The 26,873-nt window shown below is 47.5% G+C and overlaps 1 protein-coding gene across 2 annotated transcripts in view; it reads right to left on the bottom strand.

Moving 5' to 3' along the window:
* ODAD1 (outer dynein arm docking complex subunit 1) overlaps positions 1-26,873 on the bottom strand; it is a 288,275-nt gene that overhangs the window by 102,831 nt on the left and 158,571 nt on the right. For both annotated transcript variants that reach the window (XM_075327544.1, XM_075327543.1), the window contains exons 8-9: positions 10,976-11,163; positions 10,646-10,780 (exon numbers count right to left, since the gene is read on the bottom strand). In XM_075327544.1, the coding sequence (XP_075183659.1) occupies positions 10,646-10,780; positions 10,976-11,163 (323 nt within the window). The remainder of the gene's footprint in view (positions 1-10,645; positions 10,781-10,975; positions 11,164-26,873) is intronic.

The raw sequence follows: 26,873 nt of genomic DNA, 5'->3' as shown, positions 1-26,873 counted from the left end.
ACTCTGCTGCTGTGGACCCGAGAAGAGTGAGTGCAGATTCATTGCACCCACACTCCTCACATGAAGGGTCCGCACTCCTAGAAAATGGGGGATACATTCCCTGAGTGTCTCCCCCCCATATTCTAGACGGTCCAGAGTCGTTGTGGGACCCCTTTATTTTTTTTCTTACAATAAATTGGTGAAAGAGGAAATGTTTTGGGGACTGTTTTTTCAAATAAATTTCTTTTGTCGATTTTTTTTTTTTTTGTTAGTACTGACAGTTTATGATGTTGGGTATCTAATAGACGCCATGACATCACAAACTGCTGGGCTTGATCTCAGGTGACTTTACAGCTAGTATCAACCCGATTTATTACCCCGTTTGCCACTGCACCAGGGCACGGGATGAGCTGGGGTGAAGCGCCAGGATTGGCGCATCTAGTGGATGCGCCACGTCTGGGGTGCCTGCGGCCTGCTATTTTTAGGCTGTGAAGGCCCAATAACTATGGACCTTACCACCCTGAGAATACCAGACCACAGCTGTCCGCTTTACCTTGGCTGGTGATCCAATTTGGGGGGGACCCTACTTTTATTGTGTAATTATTAATATTTATAAAATAATTATAAAAAAGAGCCTGAGGGGACCTCCACATTGGATCCCCAACCACGGTAAAGCTGCCAGCTGTGGTTTTCAGGCTACAGCCGTCTGCTTTACCCTAGCTGGCTATCAAAAATGGGGGGACCCAACGTCATTTTTTTTTTTAACTATTTTTTAAATAGAAAAAATTAATGGGCTTCCCTGTATTTTGATTGCCAACCAAGGTAACGGCAGGCAGATGGGGGTGGCAACCCATAGCTGTCTGCTTTATCTGCGCTGAGAATCAAAAACACCGCGGAGCGCTACGTCATTTTTTTAAAGATTTATTTTTACAGCACTGATGTCCAGCAATCAAAATACAGGGAAGCCCATTTTATTTTTAGTTATTTAAATAAATAATTAAAAAAAATATATATGCGCTCCCGCTGCATTTTTTGTATTGCTAGCTAAGGGTAATCCAAGCAGCTACTGGCTGCTAACCCCCACTGCTTGGTCTTACCTTCACTGGCAATGGAAAATCCAAGGAAGCATTTTTTTATTTTTTTTGCCAAAAACTACAAAAAAAGGACGTGAGCTTCGCCATATTTTTGTATGCTAGCCAGGTATAGCAGGCAGGTGCTGGAAGAGTTGGATACAGCGCCAGAAGATGGCGCTTCTATGAAAATGCCATTTTCTGAGGCGGCTGCAGACTGCAATTCGAAGCAGTGGGGCCCAGAAAGCTCAGGCCAACCTGTGCTGCGGATTCCAATCCCCAGCTGCCTAGTTGTACCTGGCTGAACACAAAAATGGGGCGAAGCCTACGTCATTTGTTTTCTAATTATTTCATGAAATTTATGAAATAATAAAAAAGGGCTTCCCTTTATTTTTGGTTCCCAGCCGGGTACAAATAGGCAACTGGGGGTTGGGGGCAGCCGTACCTGCCTGCTGTACCCGGCTAGCATACAAAAATATGGCGAAGCCCACATAATCTTTTCAGGGGGCAAAAAACTTCTGCATACAGTCCTGGATGGAGTATGCTGAGCCTTGTAGTTCTGCAGCTGCTGTCTGTCTGTATGGAGAAGAGCAGACAGCAGCTGCAGAACTACAAGGCTCAGCATACTCCATCCAGGACTGTATGCAGAAGTTTTTTGCCCACCAAAAAAATGAAGTGGGCTTCGCCATATTTTTGTATGCTAGCCAGGTACAGCAGGCAGCCACGGACTGCCTCCAACCCCCAGTTGCCTATTTGTACCCGGCTGGGAACCAAAAATATAGGGAAGCCCGTTTTTTTTAATTATTTCACTTATTTTATGAAATAATTAAAAAAAAACCGACATGAGCTTCGCCCCACTTTGTGCCCAGCCGGGTACAACTAGGCAGCTGGGGATTGGAATCCGCAGCACAGGTTAGCCCGAGGTTTCTGGGCGCCTCTGCTGCGAATTGCAGTCCGCAGCCGTCCCAGAAAATTGCGCTTTCATAGAAGCGCCATCATCTGGCGCTGTATCCAACTCTTCCAACAGCCCTGGAGCCGGGTGGCTTGTTGGGTAATCATGAGTTAACACTGGCTTTGTTTTATTAGCCAGTATTAAGCCAGAGATTCTTAATGTCAGGCACGTTTGACCCGGCCATTAAGAATCTCCAATAAAGGGTTAAAAAAAAGACACCACACAGAGAAAAAATACTTTAATAGAAATAAATACACAGACACATTAGAGACTCCATCTTTATTACCCCCTGTCAGCCCTCCACGATCCTGCTCTTCTGTCTTTCTCGTTCAACAAATGCAGCTCTGCTACATCACTGCTGCATGGGGGAAGACGCTGCTTCCCGTGGAGCATTCACTCCGTGAAAGCTGCACGAGAAGCAGCGTGCAGCCTTCACTCCGTGAGTGATCAGTGCTGCTAGCGGTAACGCTGACAGACGCGTTACCATAGCAAAGGTGCTCCCGGAGCCGCTGTTAGCAGTGACGTCACCGCTAACTGCGTTGCTATGGCAACGGTAATCTCCGTTAATGACCGGCTGTGTCAGCCGGTCCCTAACGGAACGGGGAGTCGACCGTGTGCTAGAGCATGTCGCCGGTACATGGCGATACACAAATGTGCACCGTGTACCGGAGAGACGCACTCGCAGGTCCTACATGACGCGTCATAGTCATGTGACCAGTCTGTAGCCAATGAGATAATAGCCACGTGACTGGTCACATGGCTATTTTGACGTCACGATAGGTCCTGCATCTCTGCTGGCAGTGCCGGTCACCGGGAGGATTCAGCGATCATCGGATGGAATAGCGGCAGGAGACAGAGTGCAGAAGGGATCGCGGGGACCGGTAAGTGTTATGGCAATGTTTATTAACTGTTTGTGTACATTTATAATGCATTTTTATGTGTTTGTGATTGCCTCCCATTATAGCCTATTGGTTCTAGTTCGGTTCGTCGAACATTCGACGAACCGAACTCGAACGGGAGCTCCGTTCGGCGAACCGACCTCGAGCCGAACCGCGACCGATTCGCTCATCTCTACTCTGGACATTTTTCAAAATTTGAAGCCCAAAATGAGCAAGGCTCCATTTGCAAAGTCATGGCATCGATGTTCATTTGGAGATACGCTTGTATCATCCTCTCCAGCCATTGACTATGTGTCAGACTTGTTGTCTCTGGTGGCCTTGCAAAGGACGGTCTAAAAAAATTATGAAAAGATTCAATAAAATTGCTGTTACCAGCACCAGATACGGTGCTACTGGTACGGGTAGACTGTTCAAGATGACGAGACCGTCCGATGTTTGTCAAGTTACAACTGGGAGATTCACTCCCTGCACCTGCACGGTTGTTTGGTGGAAAAGCCGAGCTAAGATCGAGTAACAGCTTCTGCTGATACTCCTGCATACGTGCGTCCCTTTCTATGGCTGGAATTATGTCACAAAATTTGGACTTGTACCAGGGATCTAATAGTGTGGCAATCCAGTAGTCATCATCACTTCTAATTTTGACAATACGAGGGTTATGTTGGAGGTAGTGCAGCAAGAAGGCGCTCATGTGTCTTGCGCAGCCATGCGGACCAAGTCCATGCTGTGTTTGTGGCATAGAGGTGCTAACCGTTCTTTCTTCCTCTGACATCTCCCCCCAACCTCTTTCAACAGAAATTTGACCAAGGTCTCCCTCATCCGCTGAGTCTTCCATGTCCATGGACAGTTCGTCCTCCATTTCTTCATGTTCTCCTGCACCTTCCTCAACATTTCGCCTGCTACCATGCGCCCTTGTTGATACCTGTCCCCCATGGTCCCATGCCTGCCGCGTTGGTGATGATGAACGTCTGGACCTTGGTGATGTTGTTGTGTCTTGCGCATATGAATCCTCCTGTAGTTCCTCCCCTTCCTGTTGTCCCACCCCCTGACTCCGAATAGTGTTTAGCGTGTGCTCCAGCATGTAAATGACTGGAATTGTCATGCTGATAATGGCATTGTCAGCGCTAAACATATTCGTCGCCATGTCGAAACTGTGCAGAAGGGTGCATAGGTCCTTGATCTGAGACCACTCCATCAGGGTGATCTGCCCCACCTCTGCATCTCGTTGGCCCAGGCTATACGTCATGACGTATTGCACCAGGGCTCGGCGGTGCTGCCACAGTCGCTGTAACATGTGGAGAGTTGAATTCCAGCGTGTCACCACATCGCATTTCAGGCGATGAACCGGCAGGCCGAAAGACTTCTGGAGCGGTGCAAGTCGCTCAGCTGCGGCGGTTGAACGGCGGAAGTGAGCAGACAGTTTTCGTGCCCTGGTCAGAAGGCCATCTAGGCCGGGATAGTGTGTTAAAAATTTCTGGACAACAAGGTTCAACACGTGAGCCATACAAGGCACGTGTGTCACCTTTCCCAGGCGAAGGGCCGCACCCAGGTTTGCAGCATTGTCGCACATGGCCTTACCGGGCTGCAGGTTGAGTGGAGACAACCATTTATTAAACTCAGTCTCCAAAACTGCACACAACTCAGCTGCTGTGTGACTCCTATTTCCAAGACATGTCAAGCTAAAGACCGCCTGATGCTGTTGCGCTCTGCTGCCAGCATAGTAATGAGGGGTGCGTGATTCCTTCTGCGCAGTGAGAACGCTGGTGGCCTGACCAGGCAGGCTTGGGGCGGAGGTGGAGGACCCAGATGAGGTGGAGGAGGCAGAAGAAGTGGCGGAACTTGGACAGACAGAGGATTGACACACAAGTCGTGGGGACGGCAAGACTTGTGCAGCAGACCCTTCACCATCTATCACCATAGTTACCCAGTGCCCAGTCAGCGACATGTAACGTTACTGTCCATGCTTACTGGTCCAAGTATCGGTGGTGAAATGCACCCGTTCACACACAGAGTTTCTCAAGGAAGTGGTGATGTTGTGTGCGACATGCTGGTGTAGCGCAGGCACACCTTTCTTAGAGAAGTAGTGGCGACTGGGCATCTGGTACTGGGGCACAGCGACAGACATAAGGTCTCTAAAATCCTGTGTGTCCACCAGGTGGAAAGGCAGCATTTCAGTAGCCAAGAGCTTACAGAGGGATAAATTCAACCTCTTAGCTTTGTCATGGGTCGCAGGAGATGGCCTTTTATTTGACCACATCTGAGGGACAGAGATCTGGCTGCTGTGTGTGGACGGTGTTGAGTAGGGTGTCCCTGGAAAAATGCAGCTTTGTGAGGAAAGTGCAGGCGTAGACATGATGTTGCCTTCATCCAACGTTGGTGCTATCGATGTCTGAGAGATCTGTACACACGTACTTGTTTCCCCTTCCAAACCAACTGACGACCTACCAAGCAAACTGCCTGTTGCGGTTACAGTGGTGGAAGTTGTGCGTGGAAAACCAGGTGTGACAGCTGTCCCCACAGTCCTAGAAGATGAAGAGCGCGCGGATGCACTGGAAGGGGCAGGCGGTGGATGGTTCGCTCCGCTAGGCCGCATTGCAGCACGGTGAGCTTCCCACTGGGACATATGATATTTATTCATGTGACGATTCATGGAAGAAGTTGTCAAACTGCTGAGGTTTTGCACTCTACTAACAGAAACACGACAAATTTTACAGATCACATAATTTGGGCGATCTTTTGCTATGTCAAAAAAGGACCAGGCTAGGCAAGGCTTAGAGGGCATGAGACCTGCTGAGCCCCCCCGACTAGTGCTCAGAGGCAGAGTGGTGGCTGAGGATGCAGTTGTAGACGTGCTACCAGTGCTCCGACTCAGTCCAGGAAGGCGCAAGGTAACTTCGTCGTCGGTTGCATCCTCCTCCACCGCCTCTGTTGACCTCCTCGAGTGCTTGACTGTGGGTTGACAGTAGGTGGGATCTAGAACTTCCTCATCAATTGTTGTGTTTGCACTCCCCTCACCCTCAGACTGAGCCTCTTCTTGCCCTGACCGAATATTTAAGTTATCATCCCAATCTGGTATCTGCGTCTCATCGTCATCAGTATGTTCCTCATTGTCTATAACAACAGGTGTTACGGTTTGTGAAAAAGGGTCAACATTATGCTCAGAAACTTGGTCCTCACGGCCTGAATCAGAGTCACAAAGGTTCTAGGCATCACCATTTCCTGGTCTGTACTCACTGTAGCTTGGGAGCAGACTTCTGATTCCCAGGCTATATTCCCAGGCTATAGTGTGCTATAGTGTGACTGAACAGCTCTGCAGACTCAGCCATCTCAGTTCCACCATACTGTGCAGGGTGGATGGAGACTTCAGAGCTGGGAGAATGCAAGTGTGATTGGGCTGACAACTCAGAGGACTGGTGTTTTTTGGATGCGGTAGTTGAGGTGGCGGAGAGGGCACTTGTTGGACCACTTGAGATCCATTCAAGCATTTTCCTTTTTTTGCCATCATCTACCTTTGTTCCAGTTGTTCGTGTCCGTAAAAAAGGGAGCACATCGGATTGTCCACGGTAAGTAGTAGACATCTTACTTTTGCTGGTAGATGGTCTATCTTAAGCAGATGTTAATGGAGCTTTGCCACTTTCCCCACGGACAAACCCTTTTTTTCCTTTTTCAACACGCCTATTCCCCTTTCCACCAGCATCTGTCATTTTGCCACTCATTTTGATTGCGACAAGATTGTGCACTTAAAATGTGGTAGTAAAAATTGAGAGGTGGTGTAGATTGCAGCGGTGGTCTAGCTTTATTAACAGCAGAATAAACAACAATAATTATCCCTGACAATGCACCTACGGCCCTTAAACTGGCAGCATAAATTGCTAGTATAATGGCTTAGTAACAATGAGTTTGAGTGTGCAATGCAGGCAGACGTGCTGCAAATATCTTTGCACTAGTGGGACAATACCGAAGTCCAACAGCCACTTTTAGGATGCCATTAAGTTTCCTCAGTGTTTGCTAGTATAATGGCTTAGTAACAAATGAGTTTGAGTGTGCAATGCAGGCAGACGTGCTGCAAATATCTTTGCACTAGTGGGACAATACAGAAGTCCAACAGCCACGTTTAGGATGCCACTAAGTTTCCTCAGTGTTTGCTAGTATAATGGCTTAGTAACAATGAGTTTGAGTGTGCAAAGGGCAGGAGGGTACAGTGGCAGGGTTGTGGGTCTGGGTAGAGGAAAGGAAGCCTCCCTTTCTATCCCTCCTAATGGGGAAATGCAGCGAGGAAATCCCTGACCTTAGCTACACAGACGCTGTCATCTTGTGTAGCTGTTAAAATCTGTTTCCACGGACCTGACTGTCACCTATGGCTCTGACCCTGCCGGTATTAGCCCTTACAAGGGCTGAAAGAAACTTTTATCCCTATTCTGTATAGCGCTGTGTATAGAGCGTACACAGCAGTATCGGAGACAGGAGCTATGCCAGCGGTGACTGACACCAAGACGCAGAAGGCAGATAATGGCGTGCTGGAGGAAAATGTCCGTTTTTATAATGCAGGGACATGTGACATGGACATCCTATCACACATGCCGTTGCTTCTCTGGCTAAAAGTCCACTTAGCTGTGTGTGTGTCTGGGATTGGCTGACATGCTGGCCCGCCCCACTACACGCGCGCGCTTAGGGAAGGAAGACAAGAAAAAAAAAAAAAAAAAGGCGATCGCCATTATCCAAACAGCAGTGATCTGAATGCGCTGTTCCCGCACACTATACACTGAAATGTCATAATAGTGTGAGTCACACAGTGACTTACACTATTACAGCGGAAAGCCAGCTAGGAATTAGCTTGTCTTTTTGCTGCTAGAACCGTTCTCGAACATATCTAGAACTATCGATCTTTAGAAAAAAGCTCGAGTTCTAGTTCGATCTAGAACAGCCCCCAAAATCACTCGAGCCGGCAACTGGAGAACCTCGAACCGCGAACCGCGCTCAACTCTAATTATTACATCACATATAACATCACATAAATATTATATCACATATTAACATTTTTTATATGTGATTTTCCTGAAGAAGGCGAAGGATCTCTCCGAAACGCGTAGAGAAATAAATCATTACTGATTTACTCTTGGATGCTTTCTTCATTACGGCAGAGCGGCAATAATACCAAGTCTTTCTCTCTTTGGACATACTTGTTTTGTTATACACATGTTTATTTCCTTTTTGTGTATCGAAACAACACAAAAAAGAAAAAAAGCAAATTGGATTTTTCTCACAAATGCTAAGTGTTTGATCCCTATGGAACTCTGTGTTAGTGCTCCCGTCAATAGCTAAAATGTGGGTCCCCAAGTCCAAAGACTGAAGTGAGAGCTTTACATTAAGCGTCAATGGAGCGTGTGCCCTGGTGTGCCACTCATTGTCTATTGGACTGCTGTGCAGTGAGGAGATATGGAGCAGCAATGTTTCAGTCATTGTTGGCAATTCCGTATATAGAACATAAATGACATTTTTGGGAAAAAAAAAACACTTTATACCAAAGCTTTAAACCTACTTTATACCAAAAACATATTTTTTCTGAAGAATATATAATTCTTCTGTTTTTGCGAGGCTCGACAATTCATTACACACAATGTAACAGTTGTATTTTTGCCGCTAAACTTGTCCTCTGTTTTCTGCTGAGCACAAAGGAGGTCATTACTGTACAGCACTTTATTTGTAAAACTATATTTTCCCCCTAAGTGTGATAATCTAAATCTTCTAAGACAGCTTTATTTATTTTTTTTCCAAGGCTACCTTTAAAGGAGAGAGAAAAACATTACAGCCCGCCTGCGGCATCCGAACCCAAGTAGAGGAATCTGCCACTTTAAATTATAAAGACAAGTAAACATATTTTAACCTTGTTTTCTGCCTACATTTTAGCAGCTTGTAACACATTTACCAAACGCAGCTTGTAAAGTTATATTACTGCGACGCCTAACATTGAGACCTACAAGCAGTAAGTCACATCCCGGCAGCGCACCGCAGCGTATGACGGCACAGCCGCATTGTTCCTCTTTATATGTATGTGACATCCATGGCCTTAAATAACCCCCTGCCAAAAAAGTATGCTCATGGTTTCCAAAAAAGAGATTAAAGTAAAGATTGAAAACTGCATGATGCCATGAATATTATGCGGGTCTACTGTACAGCAGTATATATCCCTTCTTATTTCCGTCTTGTGTGACTTCTCGATCAGTGGGGGTCCGATCTATTGGAGGGAAGAGACCACAGCGCTGATTTCTTTTTCCAAGATTTCCGGCAGAATGGTCCTCGTAAGAAACAGCAGATGGCCCCATTAAAGTGACATATCTGTAACAAGGTTATGGCCATAGGCATGAAAACCAACAACTATCTACACTGCTGCAGGACACAGAGAAAGTCAGAAGGAGGAATATAGTCCCACTTAGAGATCTTGGTATTTAAAAGTGTAAAAATATAGTCAGAAATTTGCGCAGGCTGGGGCTGGATTTTAGCTAGACACCAAAACTAATGTTGCATGGTCCGTTTTGTCCATCCGTGTGGCGGCCATCCTTGTCTACTTGTGGCCTATACATGTGCCGTACGTATTTTTCTGGTATGGATTAAAGGAAAAATTATATTACAAAGCTTCGCCTATATTTTGCAATGTTACACACGGATACCATCCGTGTGCTGTACGTGTTTCATCCGTGCTGCCGGTAAAAAACGGACATGACTCCATATGAATCACATGGACACAAGGTCCTTATGAAAACACAGAGGTGTGAAGATTCCCATAGTTTTTAAACAGGATCCGAGTGACCGTGTCTCCAGTACGTGTGAAAACGGACACCACACATACCGAAATCATGGACATGTGAAGGGGGCCTAAGTATCACATGGTGTCTGGCTCAAAACTCACCGAGTGTCAGGACTACTTCTCTAAGTCATGCACTCCACCCGATGTTGCTTTTGAGTTGCACAAACCGGCTCGGGCGTCAACCAGCTGTGCTCTTCTTAGTAAACGGGCTTGCAGGAGTTAATTTCTAATAGCCTATGGATTACTACTTGAGTCACATGTTGCAGGAGACCTATCACAGTTGCTTCCACCCTTTTTAAGATGGTGGAGCCTGGTCTCCCATGCCGATGATAGCTTTGTGAGACCTTGAACTTTGATATCCTATTGTTGATGAACTTCTGTGTGCAGTTTGGTGTGTTGTGGAAATACTCTTGTTGTCTGATTATTTCCTCCCTTACTTTAGTTTCCTCCTGAGCACATATTGTCTATTCTTCTGTGAGTGATTGCTTTGAGTTTGAGATTTGGTTTTTCCGCCAGTTGTTTATTTGGGTGGGATTTACCATTCCTGTCCCGACCCTTTCCTGGGTGGAGGGATGTGGAGCCACTAGACCAAGGTTGTTCAGGAGCTAGGGCAAGGAAGGCAGCCCAAATGGTGTCACCTTCAGACGTATCTTAGGGATCAGGGTCAGTTAGGGTTCCTTTAACATGAGGGCCAGTTTAGGCTCCCCTGTTCCTAGTGATCCCATCACACATATAAAAACGCAATGAAGAAACAAAAGTAACCATATTACGTGATAGCTGCAGAAATTCTGCAACATCAAAAATGGACCAAAAGTTCATCATGGGAAAGAATTTTGGTTTCGTCAACATTTCTATTGGGACCAATATATTGTCGGAAAGTTGGTCTCTCTTTCTAATGCACCGATTAAAACAGACCAAAAAAAAACATACCATAATACCATACCTTCAATGAACCTATTGACCAGTATCTCAAGGTTGTCTTCCCCAGTGACAGACTGGATTTGCTGGAAAGCTTGTTCAAAGGTCTCAATGGTGTCCTCAGTTGGATCTTTCTTTTTTCTTTCTTGCTCTTCTTTTTCTATATTATAAATAATGGATAATGCACGTAGTTAATTTACGCAAAATATTCTAAAAAAAAAAAAGACCAGGCATTCGTCTCATCATCAACTGAACATACAAGGCTGCCTCTACTCTACGGACTTCACAATTGCATATATATTCTGTGGATAGAGAGGAGCCTAAGTGAATCACCATTAGAAGCTTTTACGAGTACCTCTCCTGCGGCGAGCATCCAGCACTTCTTCGCTGATTGAACGTTCCTGAGTCTTCGTTCCCATAAACTCCTTGAGTCTTCGATCGTGATCAATAACACGCTGAAGCTCCTTAATCTCTGCCGTGTGCTGGTTCAGATCCTTTTCAGCCTTTTCCTTCATCTGTAACATTTTGGTCTGGGCTTCATCCCTTAAAAACAAATATTAGATGAGAATAATATCTTTACTTATTTTAACCCAATAATGACCAAATACTGTAAAGTAAATATAGGGCAAGTGTGTGGAGCGTGCTCAGGAGCTGAGCCTGCAACATCCCTGGCAGATGCCTGCTGTGTTACACAGTCAACATTTGCCTGTAACAGTAGCGTCCGAAATGAGCTTCACCTGCTTCTGTTTAACCATGGGAGTGCCCGTGTTTCCCTGATTTGTTCACTACAGTTTCTACAACTATTTGGATATGTTCGCACAAAACCTTTTTGCAGTTTTGGCTTTACAGCATTTTATATGCAAATTAAAAGCTGCTTTTTACAGCAAAAGCTATGTGATTTCAGAAATCTCATGTAAACGATGGAAAACTGCAATGCCAATTCTATCAGCATTTCTGCAGTGTTTTTTTCACCAGTAGAAAGCAATGAAAAATCTACAAAAAAAATCATTTTTACTGCATTTTTAAGCATTTTTGGTGAATAATTCTAAGTTTATTAAACTGTTCTGCAAACAACATACACATGCAATCCAGACTCAAAAAGACATCTTTCTTTCTACTCATGGTTAGTGGTTGGGTGAAGACATTTATTGTCAAACTACTGTGTTTTCTCTTTTTGTATCATAATGACAACCAAAAACATCCAAATTACCCTGATCAAAAGTTTTTTGGTCTGATAACGTGCTCAGAAGTTGGCACAAATGGGTATGAATGGCTAATAAAGGTAACATCCTCACCTGTGACCTGTTTGCTGAAATCAGTGTGTGTGCATAAAAGCTGAATGAGTTTCTGGGATCCAGACAGACCCTTGCATCTTTCATCCCGCCACTGACGTTTCTGGATTGTGAGTCATGGGGTGAAGCAAAAAGGAGGGGCCCTTCATCTTGGAAGACCTCACAACCCAGAATGGCTTAAGGCCAGTTTCACACATCCTTCTTTTTGCCGGTTTCGCGGATCCGGCACGCTCCCGTACAGTGAATACAGTACAATGACAGCGCAACAAGCGTCGGTCACGTGCTGTCATGTGACCGGCGCATGTGACCCGGAAGTTACAGCGCTGTCATTGTACTGTATTCACTGTACGGGAGCGTGCCGGATCCGCGAAACCGGCAAAAATAAGGATGTGTGAAACTGGCCTAAGGAACTGAATCTCTCTTTGCCTTTAGATCATCAGTGGTCTTTTTCACCTGTGCTTTTATAACCATTTTCTTTCAGTATTTGCGCTCTGATTGAGCCTCTTTGTAGATGACTGTTTAAAGTTAGATATTATACATCCTCTATGACATTTTGTTTAGTCTCTTACTGTATTTTTTGGACACTGGGCGAAAGATAGAATGGAAATTAATTTCCTTTAGTGCCTTATATTAACTGGTGAATGCTATTAATGGGTGAATCTTAACACGTCCCCCACCACACCCCCACAAGGGTGTTCACCAAGTGCCTATCTTGGAAGAGTATGTAGGAGATGTTGGGTTATCTCAACCTGCCTGGAGAGGGAGGAGACAATGGGGCTGATTTGTTTTTCCTTTCCTCAAATGTTGGTGACACCATTTTTTTACTAGGATAATGGCTAATATTTAGGCGCCTAGACTAACATCGGACACTGACATAGGTGTAATATCATGGTTTGATCATGAACCTTTGATGCTCACTGTCACTGAATCTTCAACACAGACTAAAATCTGTCATTGGAGACTCAATGAGTCCCTGCTTTAAGAGACCAAATTGTCTCTTCAGAGAGGAAGGAGACAAAGTCTAGCGCCACCTATTGGAAATAGCAATCCTAAAAGTCAAAAGTGGCTCTTTAACAAGCCTTTTCATATGGCCTAGAATTTATGCCAGATCAGAACCTCAATTTGCAGACACGGTGTTTCTGGATGACTGTTCCTCGTCAGTTCAAAGTATGAGATCTGATCTGACTTTATGAGAAGCTAAAAGGGGGGTCTAAGGGAAGAACTTTTCTCCTTGGGGAGACTGACAAACCAATATGGCTGTCAATCCTAGGTCATATGAAAAGGCTTGTTAAAGAGACTTTTGACTTTTAGGATTCCTACTTCCAATAGGTGGCACTAGAGTTTGTCTCCTTCCTCCCTGAAGAGACAATATGAATATATCCCAGAGGAGCATTGCAGCTATAAGGCTCCTCACCACTGACAGCCAGATTGGTTTGTCACTCTCCGCAAGGAAAAAACGTTCTCCCCTTAAGAGACCAATACATATGAATGAGTTGGGGGTGAAAGAAATCCGAATATTGAAAAATTAACAAAGATTCAGTTTCTAGATTTGAACTCTTTAGGAAACACAAAAGGCGATCCTTAGGGGTAATTGAACAGCTCTAGTCTCACGTATGAAGCATGATAAAAACCCCCAAACAGATCTACTGACAACCCAAATAAGAGGTATTTAAGCCAAACAATCACCATCATTCAGTGAATGACATTCCGGGGTGCAAGTGTGATGCCCCTGAGTAAATCAGGGTGCCACATTGTACTGCATCCTACCCCCCCATGGTTCCAGGTTCCTAAGAAAACCAGTGTCACTACCAACAGCACCACAAATCCCAATCAACACCTCACATCATGACCTGTCAGACACACCAGTGGGTTGGTCTAGCTGGAATAGGGCCACCCACCTAGGGGTCAGGCAGACTGGTGGGAGGGAAGTGAGTCAGTTCAGTTGAGGAGTGGAGTGAGAGCCCTCAAGGAGAAAAGGGCTGGGGAGAGTGAGCTGACGGGGAGCTAGACCGTGGTTGGGTCGCAAACGGTGGTCCGGGACCAGAGGAGTAGGGGACCGGTGACAGTGACATTGGAAAGGGTGCGGCGGACATAGTCTAGGAGGACTGTCGGCACCAGCTAACCCAAAAGAAACTGACTGGTACTGAGCACGACGGGGTACAGAACCCTAGGTCAGGAGCCGATTCAATGTCCTGGCAATTAACCTGCAGAGAAAGGAGACTTTCAGGGACCTTTCCACAGAGCTCAGAGATTGGGGGTATCATCACAACACGGGGGGCAGGGTTTTCCAGCCAAAAGCAACCCACTGAAGTCCCAAGTGCCAGCTCCTAAGAGCACAGCTGCACTTTACAAGGGTAGCAGGGCCCTAACCGCTTCAAGCCGAGAGGCCACAGACAGACAATAATATTGTGCACGGAGGTGGGCTCTGGGACCATAAAGTAACACCGGTGGGAGCGGACAACTGGACGGGGATCCCCTGTAGCAACTGTGACATACAGAGAACCTGGTTTATCTGCCGTGTATGTGTACTTTATAATCCTCATCCTGCACCACGACTACCCACAGTGAGTACCTCGCTCCCCCCCTGCACCCTGTGCTCCCAAAAAACCACCAACACCCCTGAGCCCGGGGCCATCCCTACCTGTGGAGAGACTAACATCAGGCTGCTTCACTCCATCTGCCCCAGTACTGCCTATAGCAGCGGCGGTACTCCTATTACCGCAACCCACAGGTGGCGTCATTAACTTGTCCCCTGTAAATACTCCCCTTTCACGGATCCAAGTGTCCACCGAGCCGGGTCCCTAGAGCCATCATGATCCCGGATCCGAGCAACCCGACCAACACCGGGGCGGTACACAAGATATATGAAGCATGGAACATCTCACAGCTTTATTGCTTTACAACGTTGTACGTACCAGCACGTTCAAGGGCGTGGCTGAACTTTTAATGCAAGCTCGAGCAACAAGCCCACATGTTTCCCCAAATATTTTGGCTGTTGTGATCCACCCCCTTCTGTTATCCAATTAAATCCCGCTGATAATTTCTGATAACGGGAATTAATGCGCATTGGACAGGAGTGTGTCATTCCCCGATCAAATAGGTGGCCCTGTTGTAAGGGGGTGGTAGTAGCTAGTAGCCCCAAAACCTCCAGACGACCTGGCTTCATGTTTTTGGGAAGGTGGGTTGGGGTTGGAGTTCCATAGTTCCCCACTAGAGAGCACAGTGTCCCCATAGTTGAGTGTTGGGGGGAAGGGATGAGCTCAAAGGAGATAGGGGAGGGCACTAGAGAGAGAAGGAAGGAGAGTAGTAAAGCAGACAAGGAAGCAGGAGGCTGCAGAGTAAGGCTATGTGCGCACGTTGCGTATTTGCATGCAGTTACGCTGCGATCTGCACCGCAGCATAACTGCATGCGTCCTGCGTCCCCAGCATAATCTATGATTATGCAGGAGATGTGCGCACGTGGCGTCTTAGAGCGCACCGCTTCGGCTGCTGCACGAAGCGTGCGTTCTAAGAAGTAACATGTCACTTCTTTCCTGCGCTCTGCATGCATCCCCCGCTCTGTCTATGGGAGGGGCTGCACTCAGAGCGCATGGAATCGGCTTTTTTTTTCCCCATTACGGACTCTTTCTGCAGTGATTTGAAGCGCACGTGTGCTGTTCAAATCGCTGCAAAAATTTCTGCAGGGCAGAACGCTACTTGCGCACATAGCCTTACACGGAGTGGAGAGTAGTCCGATCCTGAAGGAAAGAAGGTCGCCCTGTTGTTTGAGGACTGGCAAGAAGTATGTTGCTGAGGTTCCCCGGAAAGAGGGAGGTCAGCATGACCAGAGCACCCGAGAGAGACCGATAATCCAGGAGGCCGATGGAAAGCTGTGGCAGCTGGATTAGTGAGTGTAGCAAAGAAACTGATATGCTTGGAGAAGAAAAGGTACCCTGCCTTAGAAATGGAAGATACAGTGCCTACAAGGAGTATTCAACCCCCTGCAGATTTAGCAGGTTTACACATTCGGAATTAACTTGGCATTGTGACATTTGGACTGTAGATCAGCCTGGAAGTGTGAAATGCACTGCAGCAAAAAAGAATGTTATTTCTTTTTTTATTTTTTTTTTAAATTGTGAAAAGTTTATTCAGAGGGTCATTTATTATTCAACCTTTTAAACCACAAGACTTCTGTTTGGTTCCCCTAAAGTATTAAGAAGTATTTCAGGCACAAAGAACAATGAGCTTCACATGTTTGGATTAATTATCTCTTTTTCCAGCCTTTTCTGACTAATTAAGACCCTCCCCAAACTTGTGAACAGCACTCATACTTGGTCAACATGGGAAAGACAAAGGAGCATTCCAAGGCCATCAGAGACAAGATCGTGGAGGGTCACAAGGCTGGCAAGGGGTACAAAACCCTTTCCAAGGAGTTGGGCCTACCTGTCTCCACTGTTGGGAGCATCATCCGGAAGTGGAAGGCTTATGGAACTACTGTTAGCCTTCCACGGCCTGGACAGCCTTTGATAGTTTCCACCCGTGCCGAGGCCAGGCTTGTCCGAAGAGTCAAGGCTAACCCAAGGACAACAAGGAAGGAGCTCCGGGAAGATCTCATGGCAGTGGGGACATTGGTTTCAGTCAATACCATACGTAACGTACGCCACCGCAATGGTCTCCGTTCCAGACGAGCCCGTAAGGTACCTTTACTTTCAAAGCGTCATGTCAAGGCTCGTCTACAGTTTGCTCATGATCACTTGGAGGACTCTGAGACAGACTGGTTCAAGGTTCTCTGGTCTGATGAGACCAAAATCGAGATCTTTGGTGCCAACCACACACGTGACGTTTGGAGACTGGATGGCACTGCATACGACCCCAAGAATTCCATCCCTACAGTCAAGTATGGTGGTGGCAGCATCATGCTGTGGGGCTGTTTCTCAGCCAAGGGGCCTGGCCATCTGGTCCGCATCCATGGGAAGATGGATAGCACGGCCTACCTGGACATTTTGGCCAAGAACCTCCGCTCCTCCATCAAGGATCTTAAGATGGGTCGTCATTTCATCTTCCAACAAGACAACGACCCAAAGCACACAGCCAAGAAAACCAAGGCCTGGTTCAAGAGGGAAAAAATCAAGGTGTTGCAGTGGCCTAGTCAGTCTCCTGACCTTAACCCAATTGAAAACTTGTGGAAGGAGCTCAAGATTAAAGTCCACATGAGACACCCAAAGAACCTAGATAACTTGGAGAAGATCTGCATGGAGGAATGGGCCAAGATAACTCCAGAGACCTGTGCCGGCCTGATCAGGTCTTATAAAAGACGATTATTAGCTGTAATTGCAAACAAGGGTTATTCCACAAAATATTAAACCTAGGGGTTGAATAATAATTGACCCACACTTTTATGTTGAAAATTTATTAAAATTTAACTGAGCAACATAACTTGTTGGTTTGTAAGAATTATGCATCTGTTAATAAATCCTGCTCTTGTTTGAAGTTTGCAGGCTCTAACTTATTTGCATCTTATCAAACCTGCTAAATCTGCAGGGGGTTGAATACTACTTGTAGGCACTACAAAACAGGAGGAAACGAGTAACTTGCTTCAAAAAATATATGTATTTTTTATTTTTATTTTTTATTCTTTATATTTCATGTACTTATTTTTAGTAATATTTTTTGTTAAATACAAAATACATATAATAATACATGAAGAGATTACAGCAATTAGATGGCCGAGAGGAAAGATGTTAAAAAAGGCACAGATTAATCCTGCCAAGCTCAAAATACATAGTACTCATCAATGACATAGTCACATAAATACAAAAATATTTCACATGAAAATATCCACGTGTTCCTACGTGAATTATTGCGTCACATCACAAAGGGTAAAATAGCACTTTCCCCAATAAGGATTGTGCAGAGAGCTCAATAAATATATTGCACGCACTGCCACCCATATTGATCAATCATAAACAGAATGTCCTAATCAATGTAACCAAATATCCGAAAGAAGGACCAATCAATGGAGCAGTGTCAGCATATGCCATAAAAGAGCCCACGCACACCTTACTAGAAGGGACCCAACAATGAGATACTGTATCAGAACCCAAGGTTTCACCAACGGGGGTTGTCAATATATGCAAGGTTAGACGCATATAAATACATCAAGGAAAGATTGTGCATGATGCTCCGATCAGAAATTGCAAACACTGCTGATCAATTAGTTATAAGGGGGCATAAATAGCATTCACCCAACCTAAGTACAGCAGTGTGAGCATATGTCCCAAAGAGAGCACCCGCACACCTCATATAAGGGATCCCAATGCTGGAATATTCTATTAGTAAAAACAGTCATGCAGAGGTCCCACCTGCATAGTACAAAAAATGCTGCAAAGATGGTCACCACACATTCTTAATATCCAGGCATCAGTGTACTGTAACAATAATGTGCCTATGATTCCAACACAGCAGCAATTGAGTACATGCAAATGAGGGACCAGCTACATACCGTACAGCAGTGATATCACGTAGGGAACAGATCAGCAGGCAGGAAGGTTAGATGAGGAGGGGATTAGACCCAACTAAAGACTCCAACGTACGTTTCACAAGGAATATAGCCACGCTTCATCCCTGATTGAAAATATGAAAAAAGATAAAGAAAAAATTCAAATCAGCCCTTTTTTGCCCAATTGAAAATAACACGGATTAAAAAACCTCCAAAACACATTTGGTATCACCGCGTTCAGAACTGAACAATATATCAAAATTGGAAATAAATTTATCTGATCGGTACCTAGTGTAACAATAGAAAATCAAAACGTCAAAAATAATGTTTTTTTGGTTGACACAACATTGTAATAAAATGCTAAAAAAAAAAATCGAAACATCACATCTATGCAAAAAATATATGATTAAAATCGTCAGCTCAGGATGCAAAAAAGAGGCATCACAGAGCCCCAGATCCAGAAAAATAGGAACATTAAGGGTCTCAAAAAATGGCTACAAAAACTCCATTTTTTTTTCTTCAAATTTCAGAATTTTTTTTCCAACTTAAACTTAAAACAAAAAAACTATTTATGTTTGGTATCTACAAACTCGTACCAACCTGAGGAATCATAATGTCAGGATAGTGAATAGAAAAAAAAATCAAAGATGAAAATAATAGGAACATATATCCTGCTGCAACTAAAATAAAAACAATGCATATAAACAAACATAAGGTACTTATTACCGTATTTTTCAGACTATAAGATGCACCGGACCATAAGACGGACCCTAGTTTTAGAGAAGGAAAATGGGAAAGTAAAATTTTAAGCAAAAAAATGTGGTCATGACACACTGTTATGGGGCGAGGATCTGCTGCTGACACTGTTATGGGGGTAATGTCTCCAAATTCTCTACTAAGGTACCCCATCCTGATAATGATCCTCCTTCCTTGTATATATATGTCCCTCATCCTGGTATAGCCGCATCCTGCTATATACTGCCATCCTGGTATGTGCCCCCATCCTGCTATATACCTCATCCTGGTATACGGCCGCATCCTTCTATATACCCCATCCTAGCATATGGCTGCATCCTGACCTGCTATATACCCCATCCTGGCATATGGCCGCAATCTGCTATAAACCCCCATCCTGGTATGTGCTGCCATCCTGCTATATACCCCCATCCTGCTGATATACCCCCATCCTGCTCATATACCCCCATCCTGCTCATAATATACCCCCATCCTGCTCATACACCCCCATCCTGGTATACGGCCCACATCCTGTGGCACAAAAAAAAAATAAACTCACCTTTCCTCGCTCCACACAGCATCGTTCCTCCTCCTCTCTGTGCCGGCAGCGCTGTGTGGAGCCGGCCACGTTCCCTGCAGCTCTGCGATGTCCTCCTGTCTATGCCAGCGCGGCTGTGTGGACACGTGCGCACAGTGATGATGTCATCGCTGTGAGCACCGCTAGTCTCCACACAGCCATGCCGGCACAGACAGGAGGACATTGCGGTGCTGCAGGGGAACGGTGAGTATACTAATTCACTGCACCCCACGCTGATGATGATGCACGGGGAGCAGTGAATACAGCCGCACATGATCACTCCAGGCTGTAGTTGCCAAGGGTGATCATGCGGCCGGCTGTTTAGTAAGCGCGCATCCCCCGCCCATCATCCCGCCCACCTGTCAGCGCCGGGTTCAGCGCTGAGAGATGGGTGGGAGGATGGGCGTGCATATGTAATGAGCGGGCCCACGTGGTAACGGCAGGCGCTGCTGCAGCCTGCTCATGCCCCTGATGATCCGCTCCACCGCAGCACTCTCATTCCCCATAGCCCTACATTCAGACTATAAGATGCACCCCCCACTTTCCCCCAGCATTTGGGGGAAACAAAGTGTGTCTTAGAGTCCGAAAAATACGGTAAACACTTTTTTTGATGAAAAAACGTAAAGCCATCTCACCGCGACAAGGTGTACCCAATCATGACAGTACCTACACTCTCTAATATTAAAACCTCACCATGTGTCAACAGACATCAATCTGAATAAGGGTAGAGAGTGGCTGGGTCCCAACTGGACACACAGCCATGGGAAGCACTAGATGAAATGCCCAGCTCACTAAGAAGGGGTTCCATACCCTATTTGTACTAAGTACAAGAGACTACAAAAAAAAAAAATTGAGCCGGAGTATGAGTTGGTGTACATGCAGCTTGTCTTATGGCCAGTGTGAACAAGAGCTTACAAGCTGCATAATATTATATGGAGGAATATAAGGCCAGAATACTACTAAATGGTGGAATGAAGGGAATTTTGTTACTTACCGTAAATTCCTTTTCTTCTAGCTCTTATTGGGAGACCCAGACGATTGGGTGTATAGCACTGCCTCCGGAGGCCACACAAAGCAATTACACCAAAAAGTGTAAGGCCCCTCCCCTTCTGGCTATACACCCCCAGTGGGATCACTGGCTCACCAGTTTTAGTGCAAAAGCAAGAAGGAGGAAAGCCAATAACTGGTTTAAACAAATTCACTCCGAGTAACATCGGAGAACTGAAAACCGTTCAACATGAACAACATGTGTACCCGCAAACACACCAAAAATCCCGAAGGACAACAGGGCGGGTGCTGGGTCTCCCAATAAGAGCTAGAAGAAAAGGAATTTACGGTAAGTAACAAAATTCCCTTCTTCTTCGGCGCTCTATTGGGAGACCCAGACGATTGGGACGTCCAAAAGCTGTCCCTGGGTGGGTAAAGAAATACCTCATGTTAGAGCTGCAAAGACAGCCCTCCCCTACGGGGAGGCAACTGCCGCCTGCAGGACTCTTCTACCTAGGCTGGCGTCCGCCGAAGCATAGGTATGCACCTGATAATGTTTGGTGAAAGTGTGCAGACTCGACCAGGTAGCTGCCTGGCACACCTGTTGAGCCGTAGCCTGGTGTCGCAATGCCCAGGACGCACCCACGGCTCTGGTAGAATGGGCCTTCAGCCCTGATGGAACCGGAAGCCCAGCAGAACGGTAGGCTTCAAGAATTGGTTCTTTGATCCATCGAGCCAGGGTGGCCTTAGAAGCCTGCGACCCTTTGCGCTTACCAGCGACAAGGACAAAGAGTGCATCCGAACGGCGCAGGGGCGCCGTGCGGGAAATGTAGATTCTGAGTGCTCTCACCAGATCTAACAAATGTAAATCCTTCTCATACCGATGAACTGCATGAGGACAAAACGAAGGCAAAGAGATATCCTGATTAAGATGAAAAGAGGATACCACCTTCGGGAGAAACTCCTGAATGGGGCGCAGCACTACCTTGTCCTGGTGGAAGACCAGGAAGGGAGCCTTGGAAGATAGCGCTGCTAGCTCAGACACTCTCCGAAGAGATGTGATCGCTACCAGAAAAGCCACTTTCTGTGATAGTCTAGAAAGTGAAACCTCCCTCAGAGGCTCGAAGGGCGGCTTCTGGAGGGCAACTAGTACCCTGTTCAGATCCCATGGATCTAACGGCCGCTTGTACGGGGGAACGATATGGCAAACCCCCTGTAGGAACGTGCGCACCTTAGAAAGTCGTGCTAGACGCTTCTGAAAAAAGACGGATAGCGCCGAGACTTGTCCTTTAAGGGAGCCGAGCGACAAACCTTTTTCTAACCCAGATTGCAGGAAAGAAAGAAAGGTAGGCAATGCAAATGGCCAGGGGGACACTCCCTGAGCAGAGCACCAGGATAAGAATATCCTCCACGTTCTGTGGTAGATCTTAGCAGACGTGGGTTTCCTAGCCTGTCTCATGGTGGCAACGACCCCTTGGGGTAAGCCTGAAGACGCTAGGATCCAGGACTCAATGGCCACACAGTCAGGTTCAGGGCCGCAGAATTCCGATCGAAAAAAGGCCCTTGAGACAGTAAGTCTGGTCGGTCTGGTAGTGCCCACGGTTGGCCGACCGTGAGATGCCACAGATCCGGATACCACGCCCTCCTCGGCCAGTCTGGAGCGACGAGTATGACGCGGCTGCAGTCGGATCTGATCTTGCGTAGCACTCTGGGCAAGAGTGCCAGAGGTGGAAACACATAAGGGAGCCGGAACTGCGACCAATCCTGCACTAGGGCGTCTGCCGCCAGCGCTCTTTGATCGCGAGACCGTGCCATGAAGGTTGGGACCTTGTTGTTGTGCCGTGATGCCATTAGGTCGACGTCCGGCACCCCCCAGCGGCGACAGATTTCCTGAAACACGTCTGGGTGAAGGGACCATTCCCCTGCGTCCATGCCCTGGCGACTGAGGAAGTCTGCTTCCCAGTTTTCTACGCCGGGGATGTGAACTGCGGATATGGTGGAGGCCGTGGCTTCCACCCACATCAGAATCCGCCGGACTTCCTGGAAGGCTTGCCGACTGCGTGTCCCCCCTTGGTGGTTGATGTATGCCACCGCTGTGGAGTTGTCCGACTGAATTCGGATCTGCCTTCCTTCCAGCCACTGCTGGAAGGCTAGTAGGGCAAGATACACTGCTCTGATTTCCAGAACATTGATCTGGAGGGTGGACTCCTGCTGAGTCCACGTACCCTGAGCCCTGTGGTGGAGAAAGACTGCTCCCCACCCTGACAGACTCGCGTCTGTCGTGACCACCGCCCAAGACGGTGGTAGGAAGGATCTTCCCTGTGATAATGAGGTGGGAAGAAGCCACCACTGCAGAGAGTCTTTGGCCCTCTGGGAAAGGGAGACTTTCCTGTCCAGGGATGTTGACTTCCCGTCCCATTGGCGGAGAATGTCCCATTGAAGTGGACGCAGATGAAACTGCGCAAACGGAACCGCCTCTATTGCCGCCACCATCTTCCCGAGGAAGTGCATGAGGCGTCTTAAGGAGTGCGACTGACTGTGAAGGAGAGCCTGCACCCCAGTCTGTAGTGACCTCTGCTTGTCCAGCGGAAGCTTCACTATCGCTGAGAGAGTATGAAACTCCATGCCAAGATACGTTAGTGATTGGGTCGGTGACAGATTTGACTTTGGGAAGTTGATGATCCACCCGAACGCCTGGAGAGTCTCCAGTGCAACACTCAGGCTGAGTTGGCATGCCTCTTGAGAGGGTGCCTTGACCAGTAGATCGTCCAAGTAAGGGATCACAGAGTGTCCGTGAGAGTGCAAGACTGCTACCACTGCCGCCATGACCTTGGTGAACACCCGAGGGGCTGTCGCCAGACCAAATGGCAGAGCTACGAACTGAAGATGGTCGTCTCCTATCACGAAGCGTAGAAAGCGTTGGTGCTCTGTAGCAATCGGCACGTGGAGATAAGCATCTTTGATGTCTATTGATGCTAGGAAATCTCCTTGAGACATTGAGGCAATGACTGAGCGGAGGGATTCCATCCGGAACCGCCTGGCGTTCACATGCTTGTTGAGCAGTTTTAGGTCCAGAACAGGACGGAAGGAGCCGTCCTTTTTTGGAACCACAAAGAGATTGGAGTAAAATCCTCGCCCCCGTTCCTGAGGGGGGACAGGGATCACAACTCCTTCTGCTCTTAGAGAGTCCACCGCCTGCAGCAGGGCATCTGCTCGGTTGGGGTGTGGGGAGGTTCTGAAGAACCGAAGTGGAGGCCGAGAACTGAACTCGATTCTGTACCCGCGAGACAAAATGTCTGTTACCCACCGGTCTTTGACCTGTGACAGCCAAATGTCGCAAAAGCGGGAGAGCCTGCCACCGACCGAGGATGCGGAGGGAGGAGGCCGAAAGTCATGAGGTAGCCGCTTTGGAAGCGGTTCCTCCATTTGCTTTCCTGGGGCGTGAATGAGCCCGCCAGGAATCTGAGCTCCCTTGTTCTTTCTGAGTCCTTTTGGACGAGGAGAATTGGGCCTTGCCCGAGCCTCGAAAGGACCGAAACCTCGACTGCCACTTTTTCTGTTGAGGTTTACTTGCTCTGGGCTGTGGTAAGGAAGAGTCCTTACCCTTGGACTGTTTTATGATTTCAGCCAATGGCTCACCAAACAGTCTGTCTCTAGATAATGGCAAGCTGGTTAAGCATTTTTTGGAACCAGCATCAGCTTTCCAGTCCTTTAACCACAAGGCTCTGCGCAAAACCACAGAATTGGCGGACGCCATAGCGGTACGGCTCGTAGATTCTAGGACAGCATTGATAGCATAGGTCGCAAACGCAGACATTTGCGAAGTTAGGGACGCCACTTGCGGCACTGCTGGATGTATGATAGCATCCACCTGTGCTAAACCAGCTGAAATAGCTTGGAGTGCCCACACGGCCGCGAATGCTGGAGCAAACGACGCGCCGATAGCTTCATAGACAGATTTCAACCAAAGGTCCATCTGTCTGTCATTGGCATCTTTAAGTGAAGCGCCATCCTCTACTGCGACTATGGATCTAGCCGCAAGCCTGGAGATTGGGGGATCCACCTTTGGACACTGGGTCCAGCGTTTGGCCACCTCAGAGGGAAAAGGATAACGGGTATCCTTAGAACGTTTAGAGAAACGCTTGTCTGGATGAGCGTCGTGTTTCTGGATCGATTCTCTGAAGTCAGAGTGGTCCAAAAAAGCACTTAATTTACGCTTGGGATACAGGAAATGGAACTTCTCCTGCTGTGCAGCTGCCTCCTCTGCAGAAGGGGCTGGGGGAGAAATATCCAACAGTCTATTAATTGCCGATATAAGGTCATTAACCATGGCGTCACCATCAGGAGCATCCAGATTGAGAGGGGCCTCAGGATTAGAATCCTGATCACCGTCCTCAGTCTCATCACATAGAGACTCTTCTCGCTGAGACCCTGAGCAGTGTGATGACGTGGAGGGTCTTTCCCAGCGAGCACGCTTAGGCTGCCTGGGACTGTCATCTGAGTCAGAGACTTCAGCCTGTGATGCTTGAGACCCCCTTGAAGTACGGATTAGTTCCAACTGAGGGGGACCGGAGAGCATAGACACAGCAGTGTCCATGGTCTGAGTAGCTGGCCTGGACTGCAAGGTCTCCAGGATTTTAGTCATAGTCACAGACATTTTATCAGCAAAAACTGCAAAGTCTGTCCCCGTCACCGGGGCAGGGTTCACAGGCGTCTCTGCCTGGGCCACTACCACCATAGGCTCTGGCTGACGAAGTGCCACTGGGACTGAACATTGCACACAATGTGAGTCATTGGAGCCTGCCGGTAGATTAGCCCCACATGCAGTACAAACAGTGTACACAGCCTGTGCCTTGGCACCCTTGCGTTTTGCGGATGACATGTTGCTGCCTCCTCAGAGCAGTACAGGGTGTCCAGCCAAGAAGCGACCTTACAGTGCACTATATAAATATATAATATATATGGTACCAAGAAAAAAGTACACCAATATATCACTGAGGCACTAGAGGGGCCAGCACTACTGTGCTGCTTACCGCCCGCTTAGGAGCGGTGTGTGATCGCCAGAAATCCCTCTAGTCTGGGTCTCCCAGAGCCTGCTGCCTTTCCCCAGCCAGACCGCATGTGTAATGGCTGCCGGCGTCCTTGTGGAGAGGGGGGGCAGGCCCTGGGCGTACACCGACGAAGAGCGGGAAGTCTGCTTCCCCCTGTGCCTAGTGAGAGGGCTGGAGCATGTAAATAAAGCTCCAGCCCTCGGCGCTGCCAATTGAGCAGCGTCTCTCCCCTACCCTGATTGACAGGGTGGGGGCGGGAACGAAGCGGCGCTAGGCCGCAGAAGCCGGGGGCTAAAGTTAGAAGCGCCGCCGCCGTAAAAGCGCGGTCGACGCAAAGTCCCCGGCGCACCACAAGTCGCAGCTGCGCCGCCGCTCCAGGAGCGGTCGGCGCAGTAGTTCCCAACATATAACGTCACTCAGCAAAGCTGCAGTGACCTAACCCCAGCGCACAGCGCTACTGTCCCCGGCGCACTATAACGCTCAGCAAGCCTTGAGAGTGTCCGTGCCTGCCGGGGACACAGAGTACCTGAGAGTTGCAGGGCCTTGTCCCTGAACGGCACTCCCGCTCCCAATCCAGCAGGTTCTCTGGGTCTGTGGATGGAGCCCGGCCTCAGGGCTTGGAGGCCGGCAAGATCCCACTTCCACAGAGCCCCTCAGGGGGATGTGGAAGGAAAACAGCATGTGGGCTCCAGCCTCTGTACCAGCAATAGGTACCTCAACCTTACAAGCACCACCACGGGTGAGAAGGGAGCATGCTGGGGGCCCCATATGGGCCCTCTTTTCTTCCATCCGATATAGCCAGCAGCTACTGCTGACTAAAAACAGTGGAGCTATGCGTGGATGTCTGACCTCCTTCGCACAAAGCAGAAAACTGGTGAGCCAGTGATCCCACTGGGGGTGTATAGCCAGAAGGGGAGGGGCCTTACACTTTTTGGTGTAATTGCTTTGTGTGGCCTCCGGAGGCAGTGCTATACACCCAATCGTCTGGGTCTCCCAATAGAGCGCCGAAGAAATGGGGGCTACATACTACTATATGGAGGAATATAATGACTGCATACTACTATATGGGGTCTGCATAATATTATATGGTGGAATCTAGGAATTCATCTATTCATGCCTAAGCTCACTGGATT

The sequence above is a fragment of the Anomaloglossus baeobatrachus genome, chromosome 11 (genome assembly GCF_048569485.1).
Source record: "Anomaloglossus baeobatrachus isolate aAnoBae1 chromosome 11, aAnoBae1.hap1, whole genome shotgun sequence".
NCBI lineage: Eukaryota > Metazoa > Chordata > Amphibia > Anura > Aromobatidae > Anomaloglossus > Anomaloglossus baeobatrachus.
Note: the sequence above shows the minus strand (reverse complement) of the source record. Positions and strands in the feature narration are given on the sequence as shown.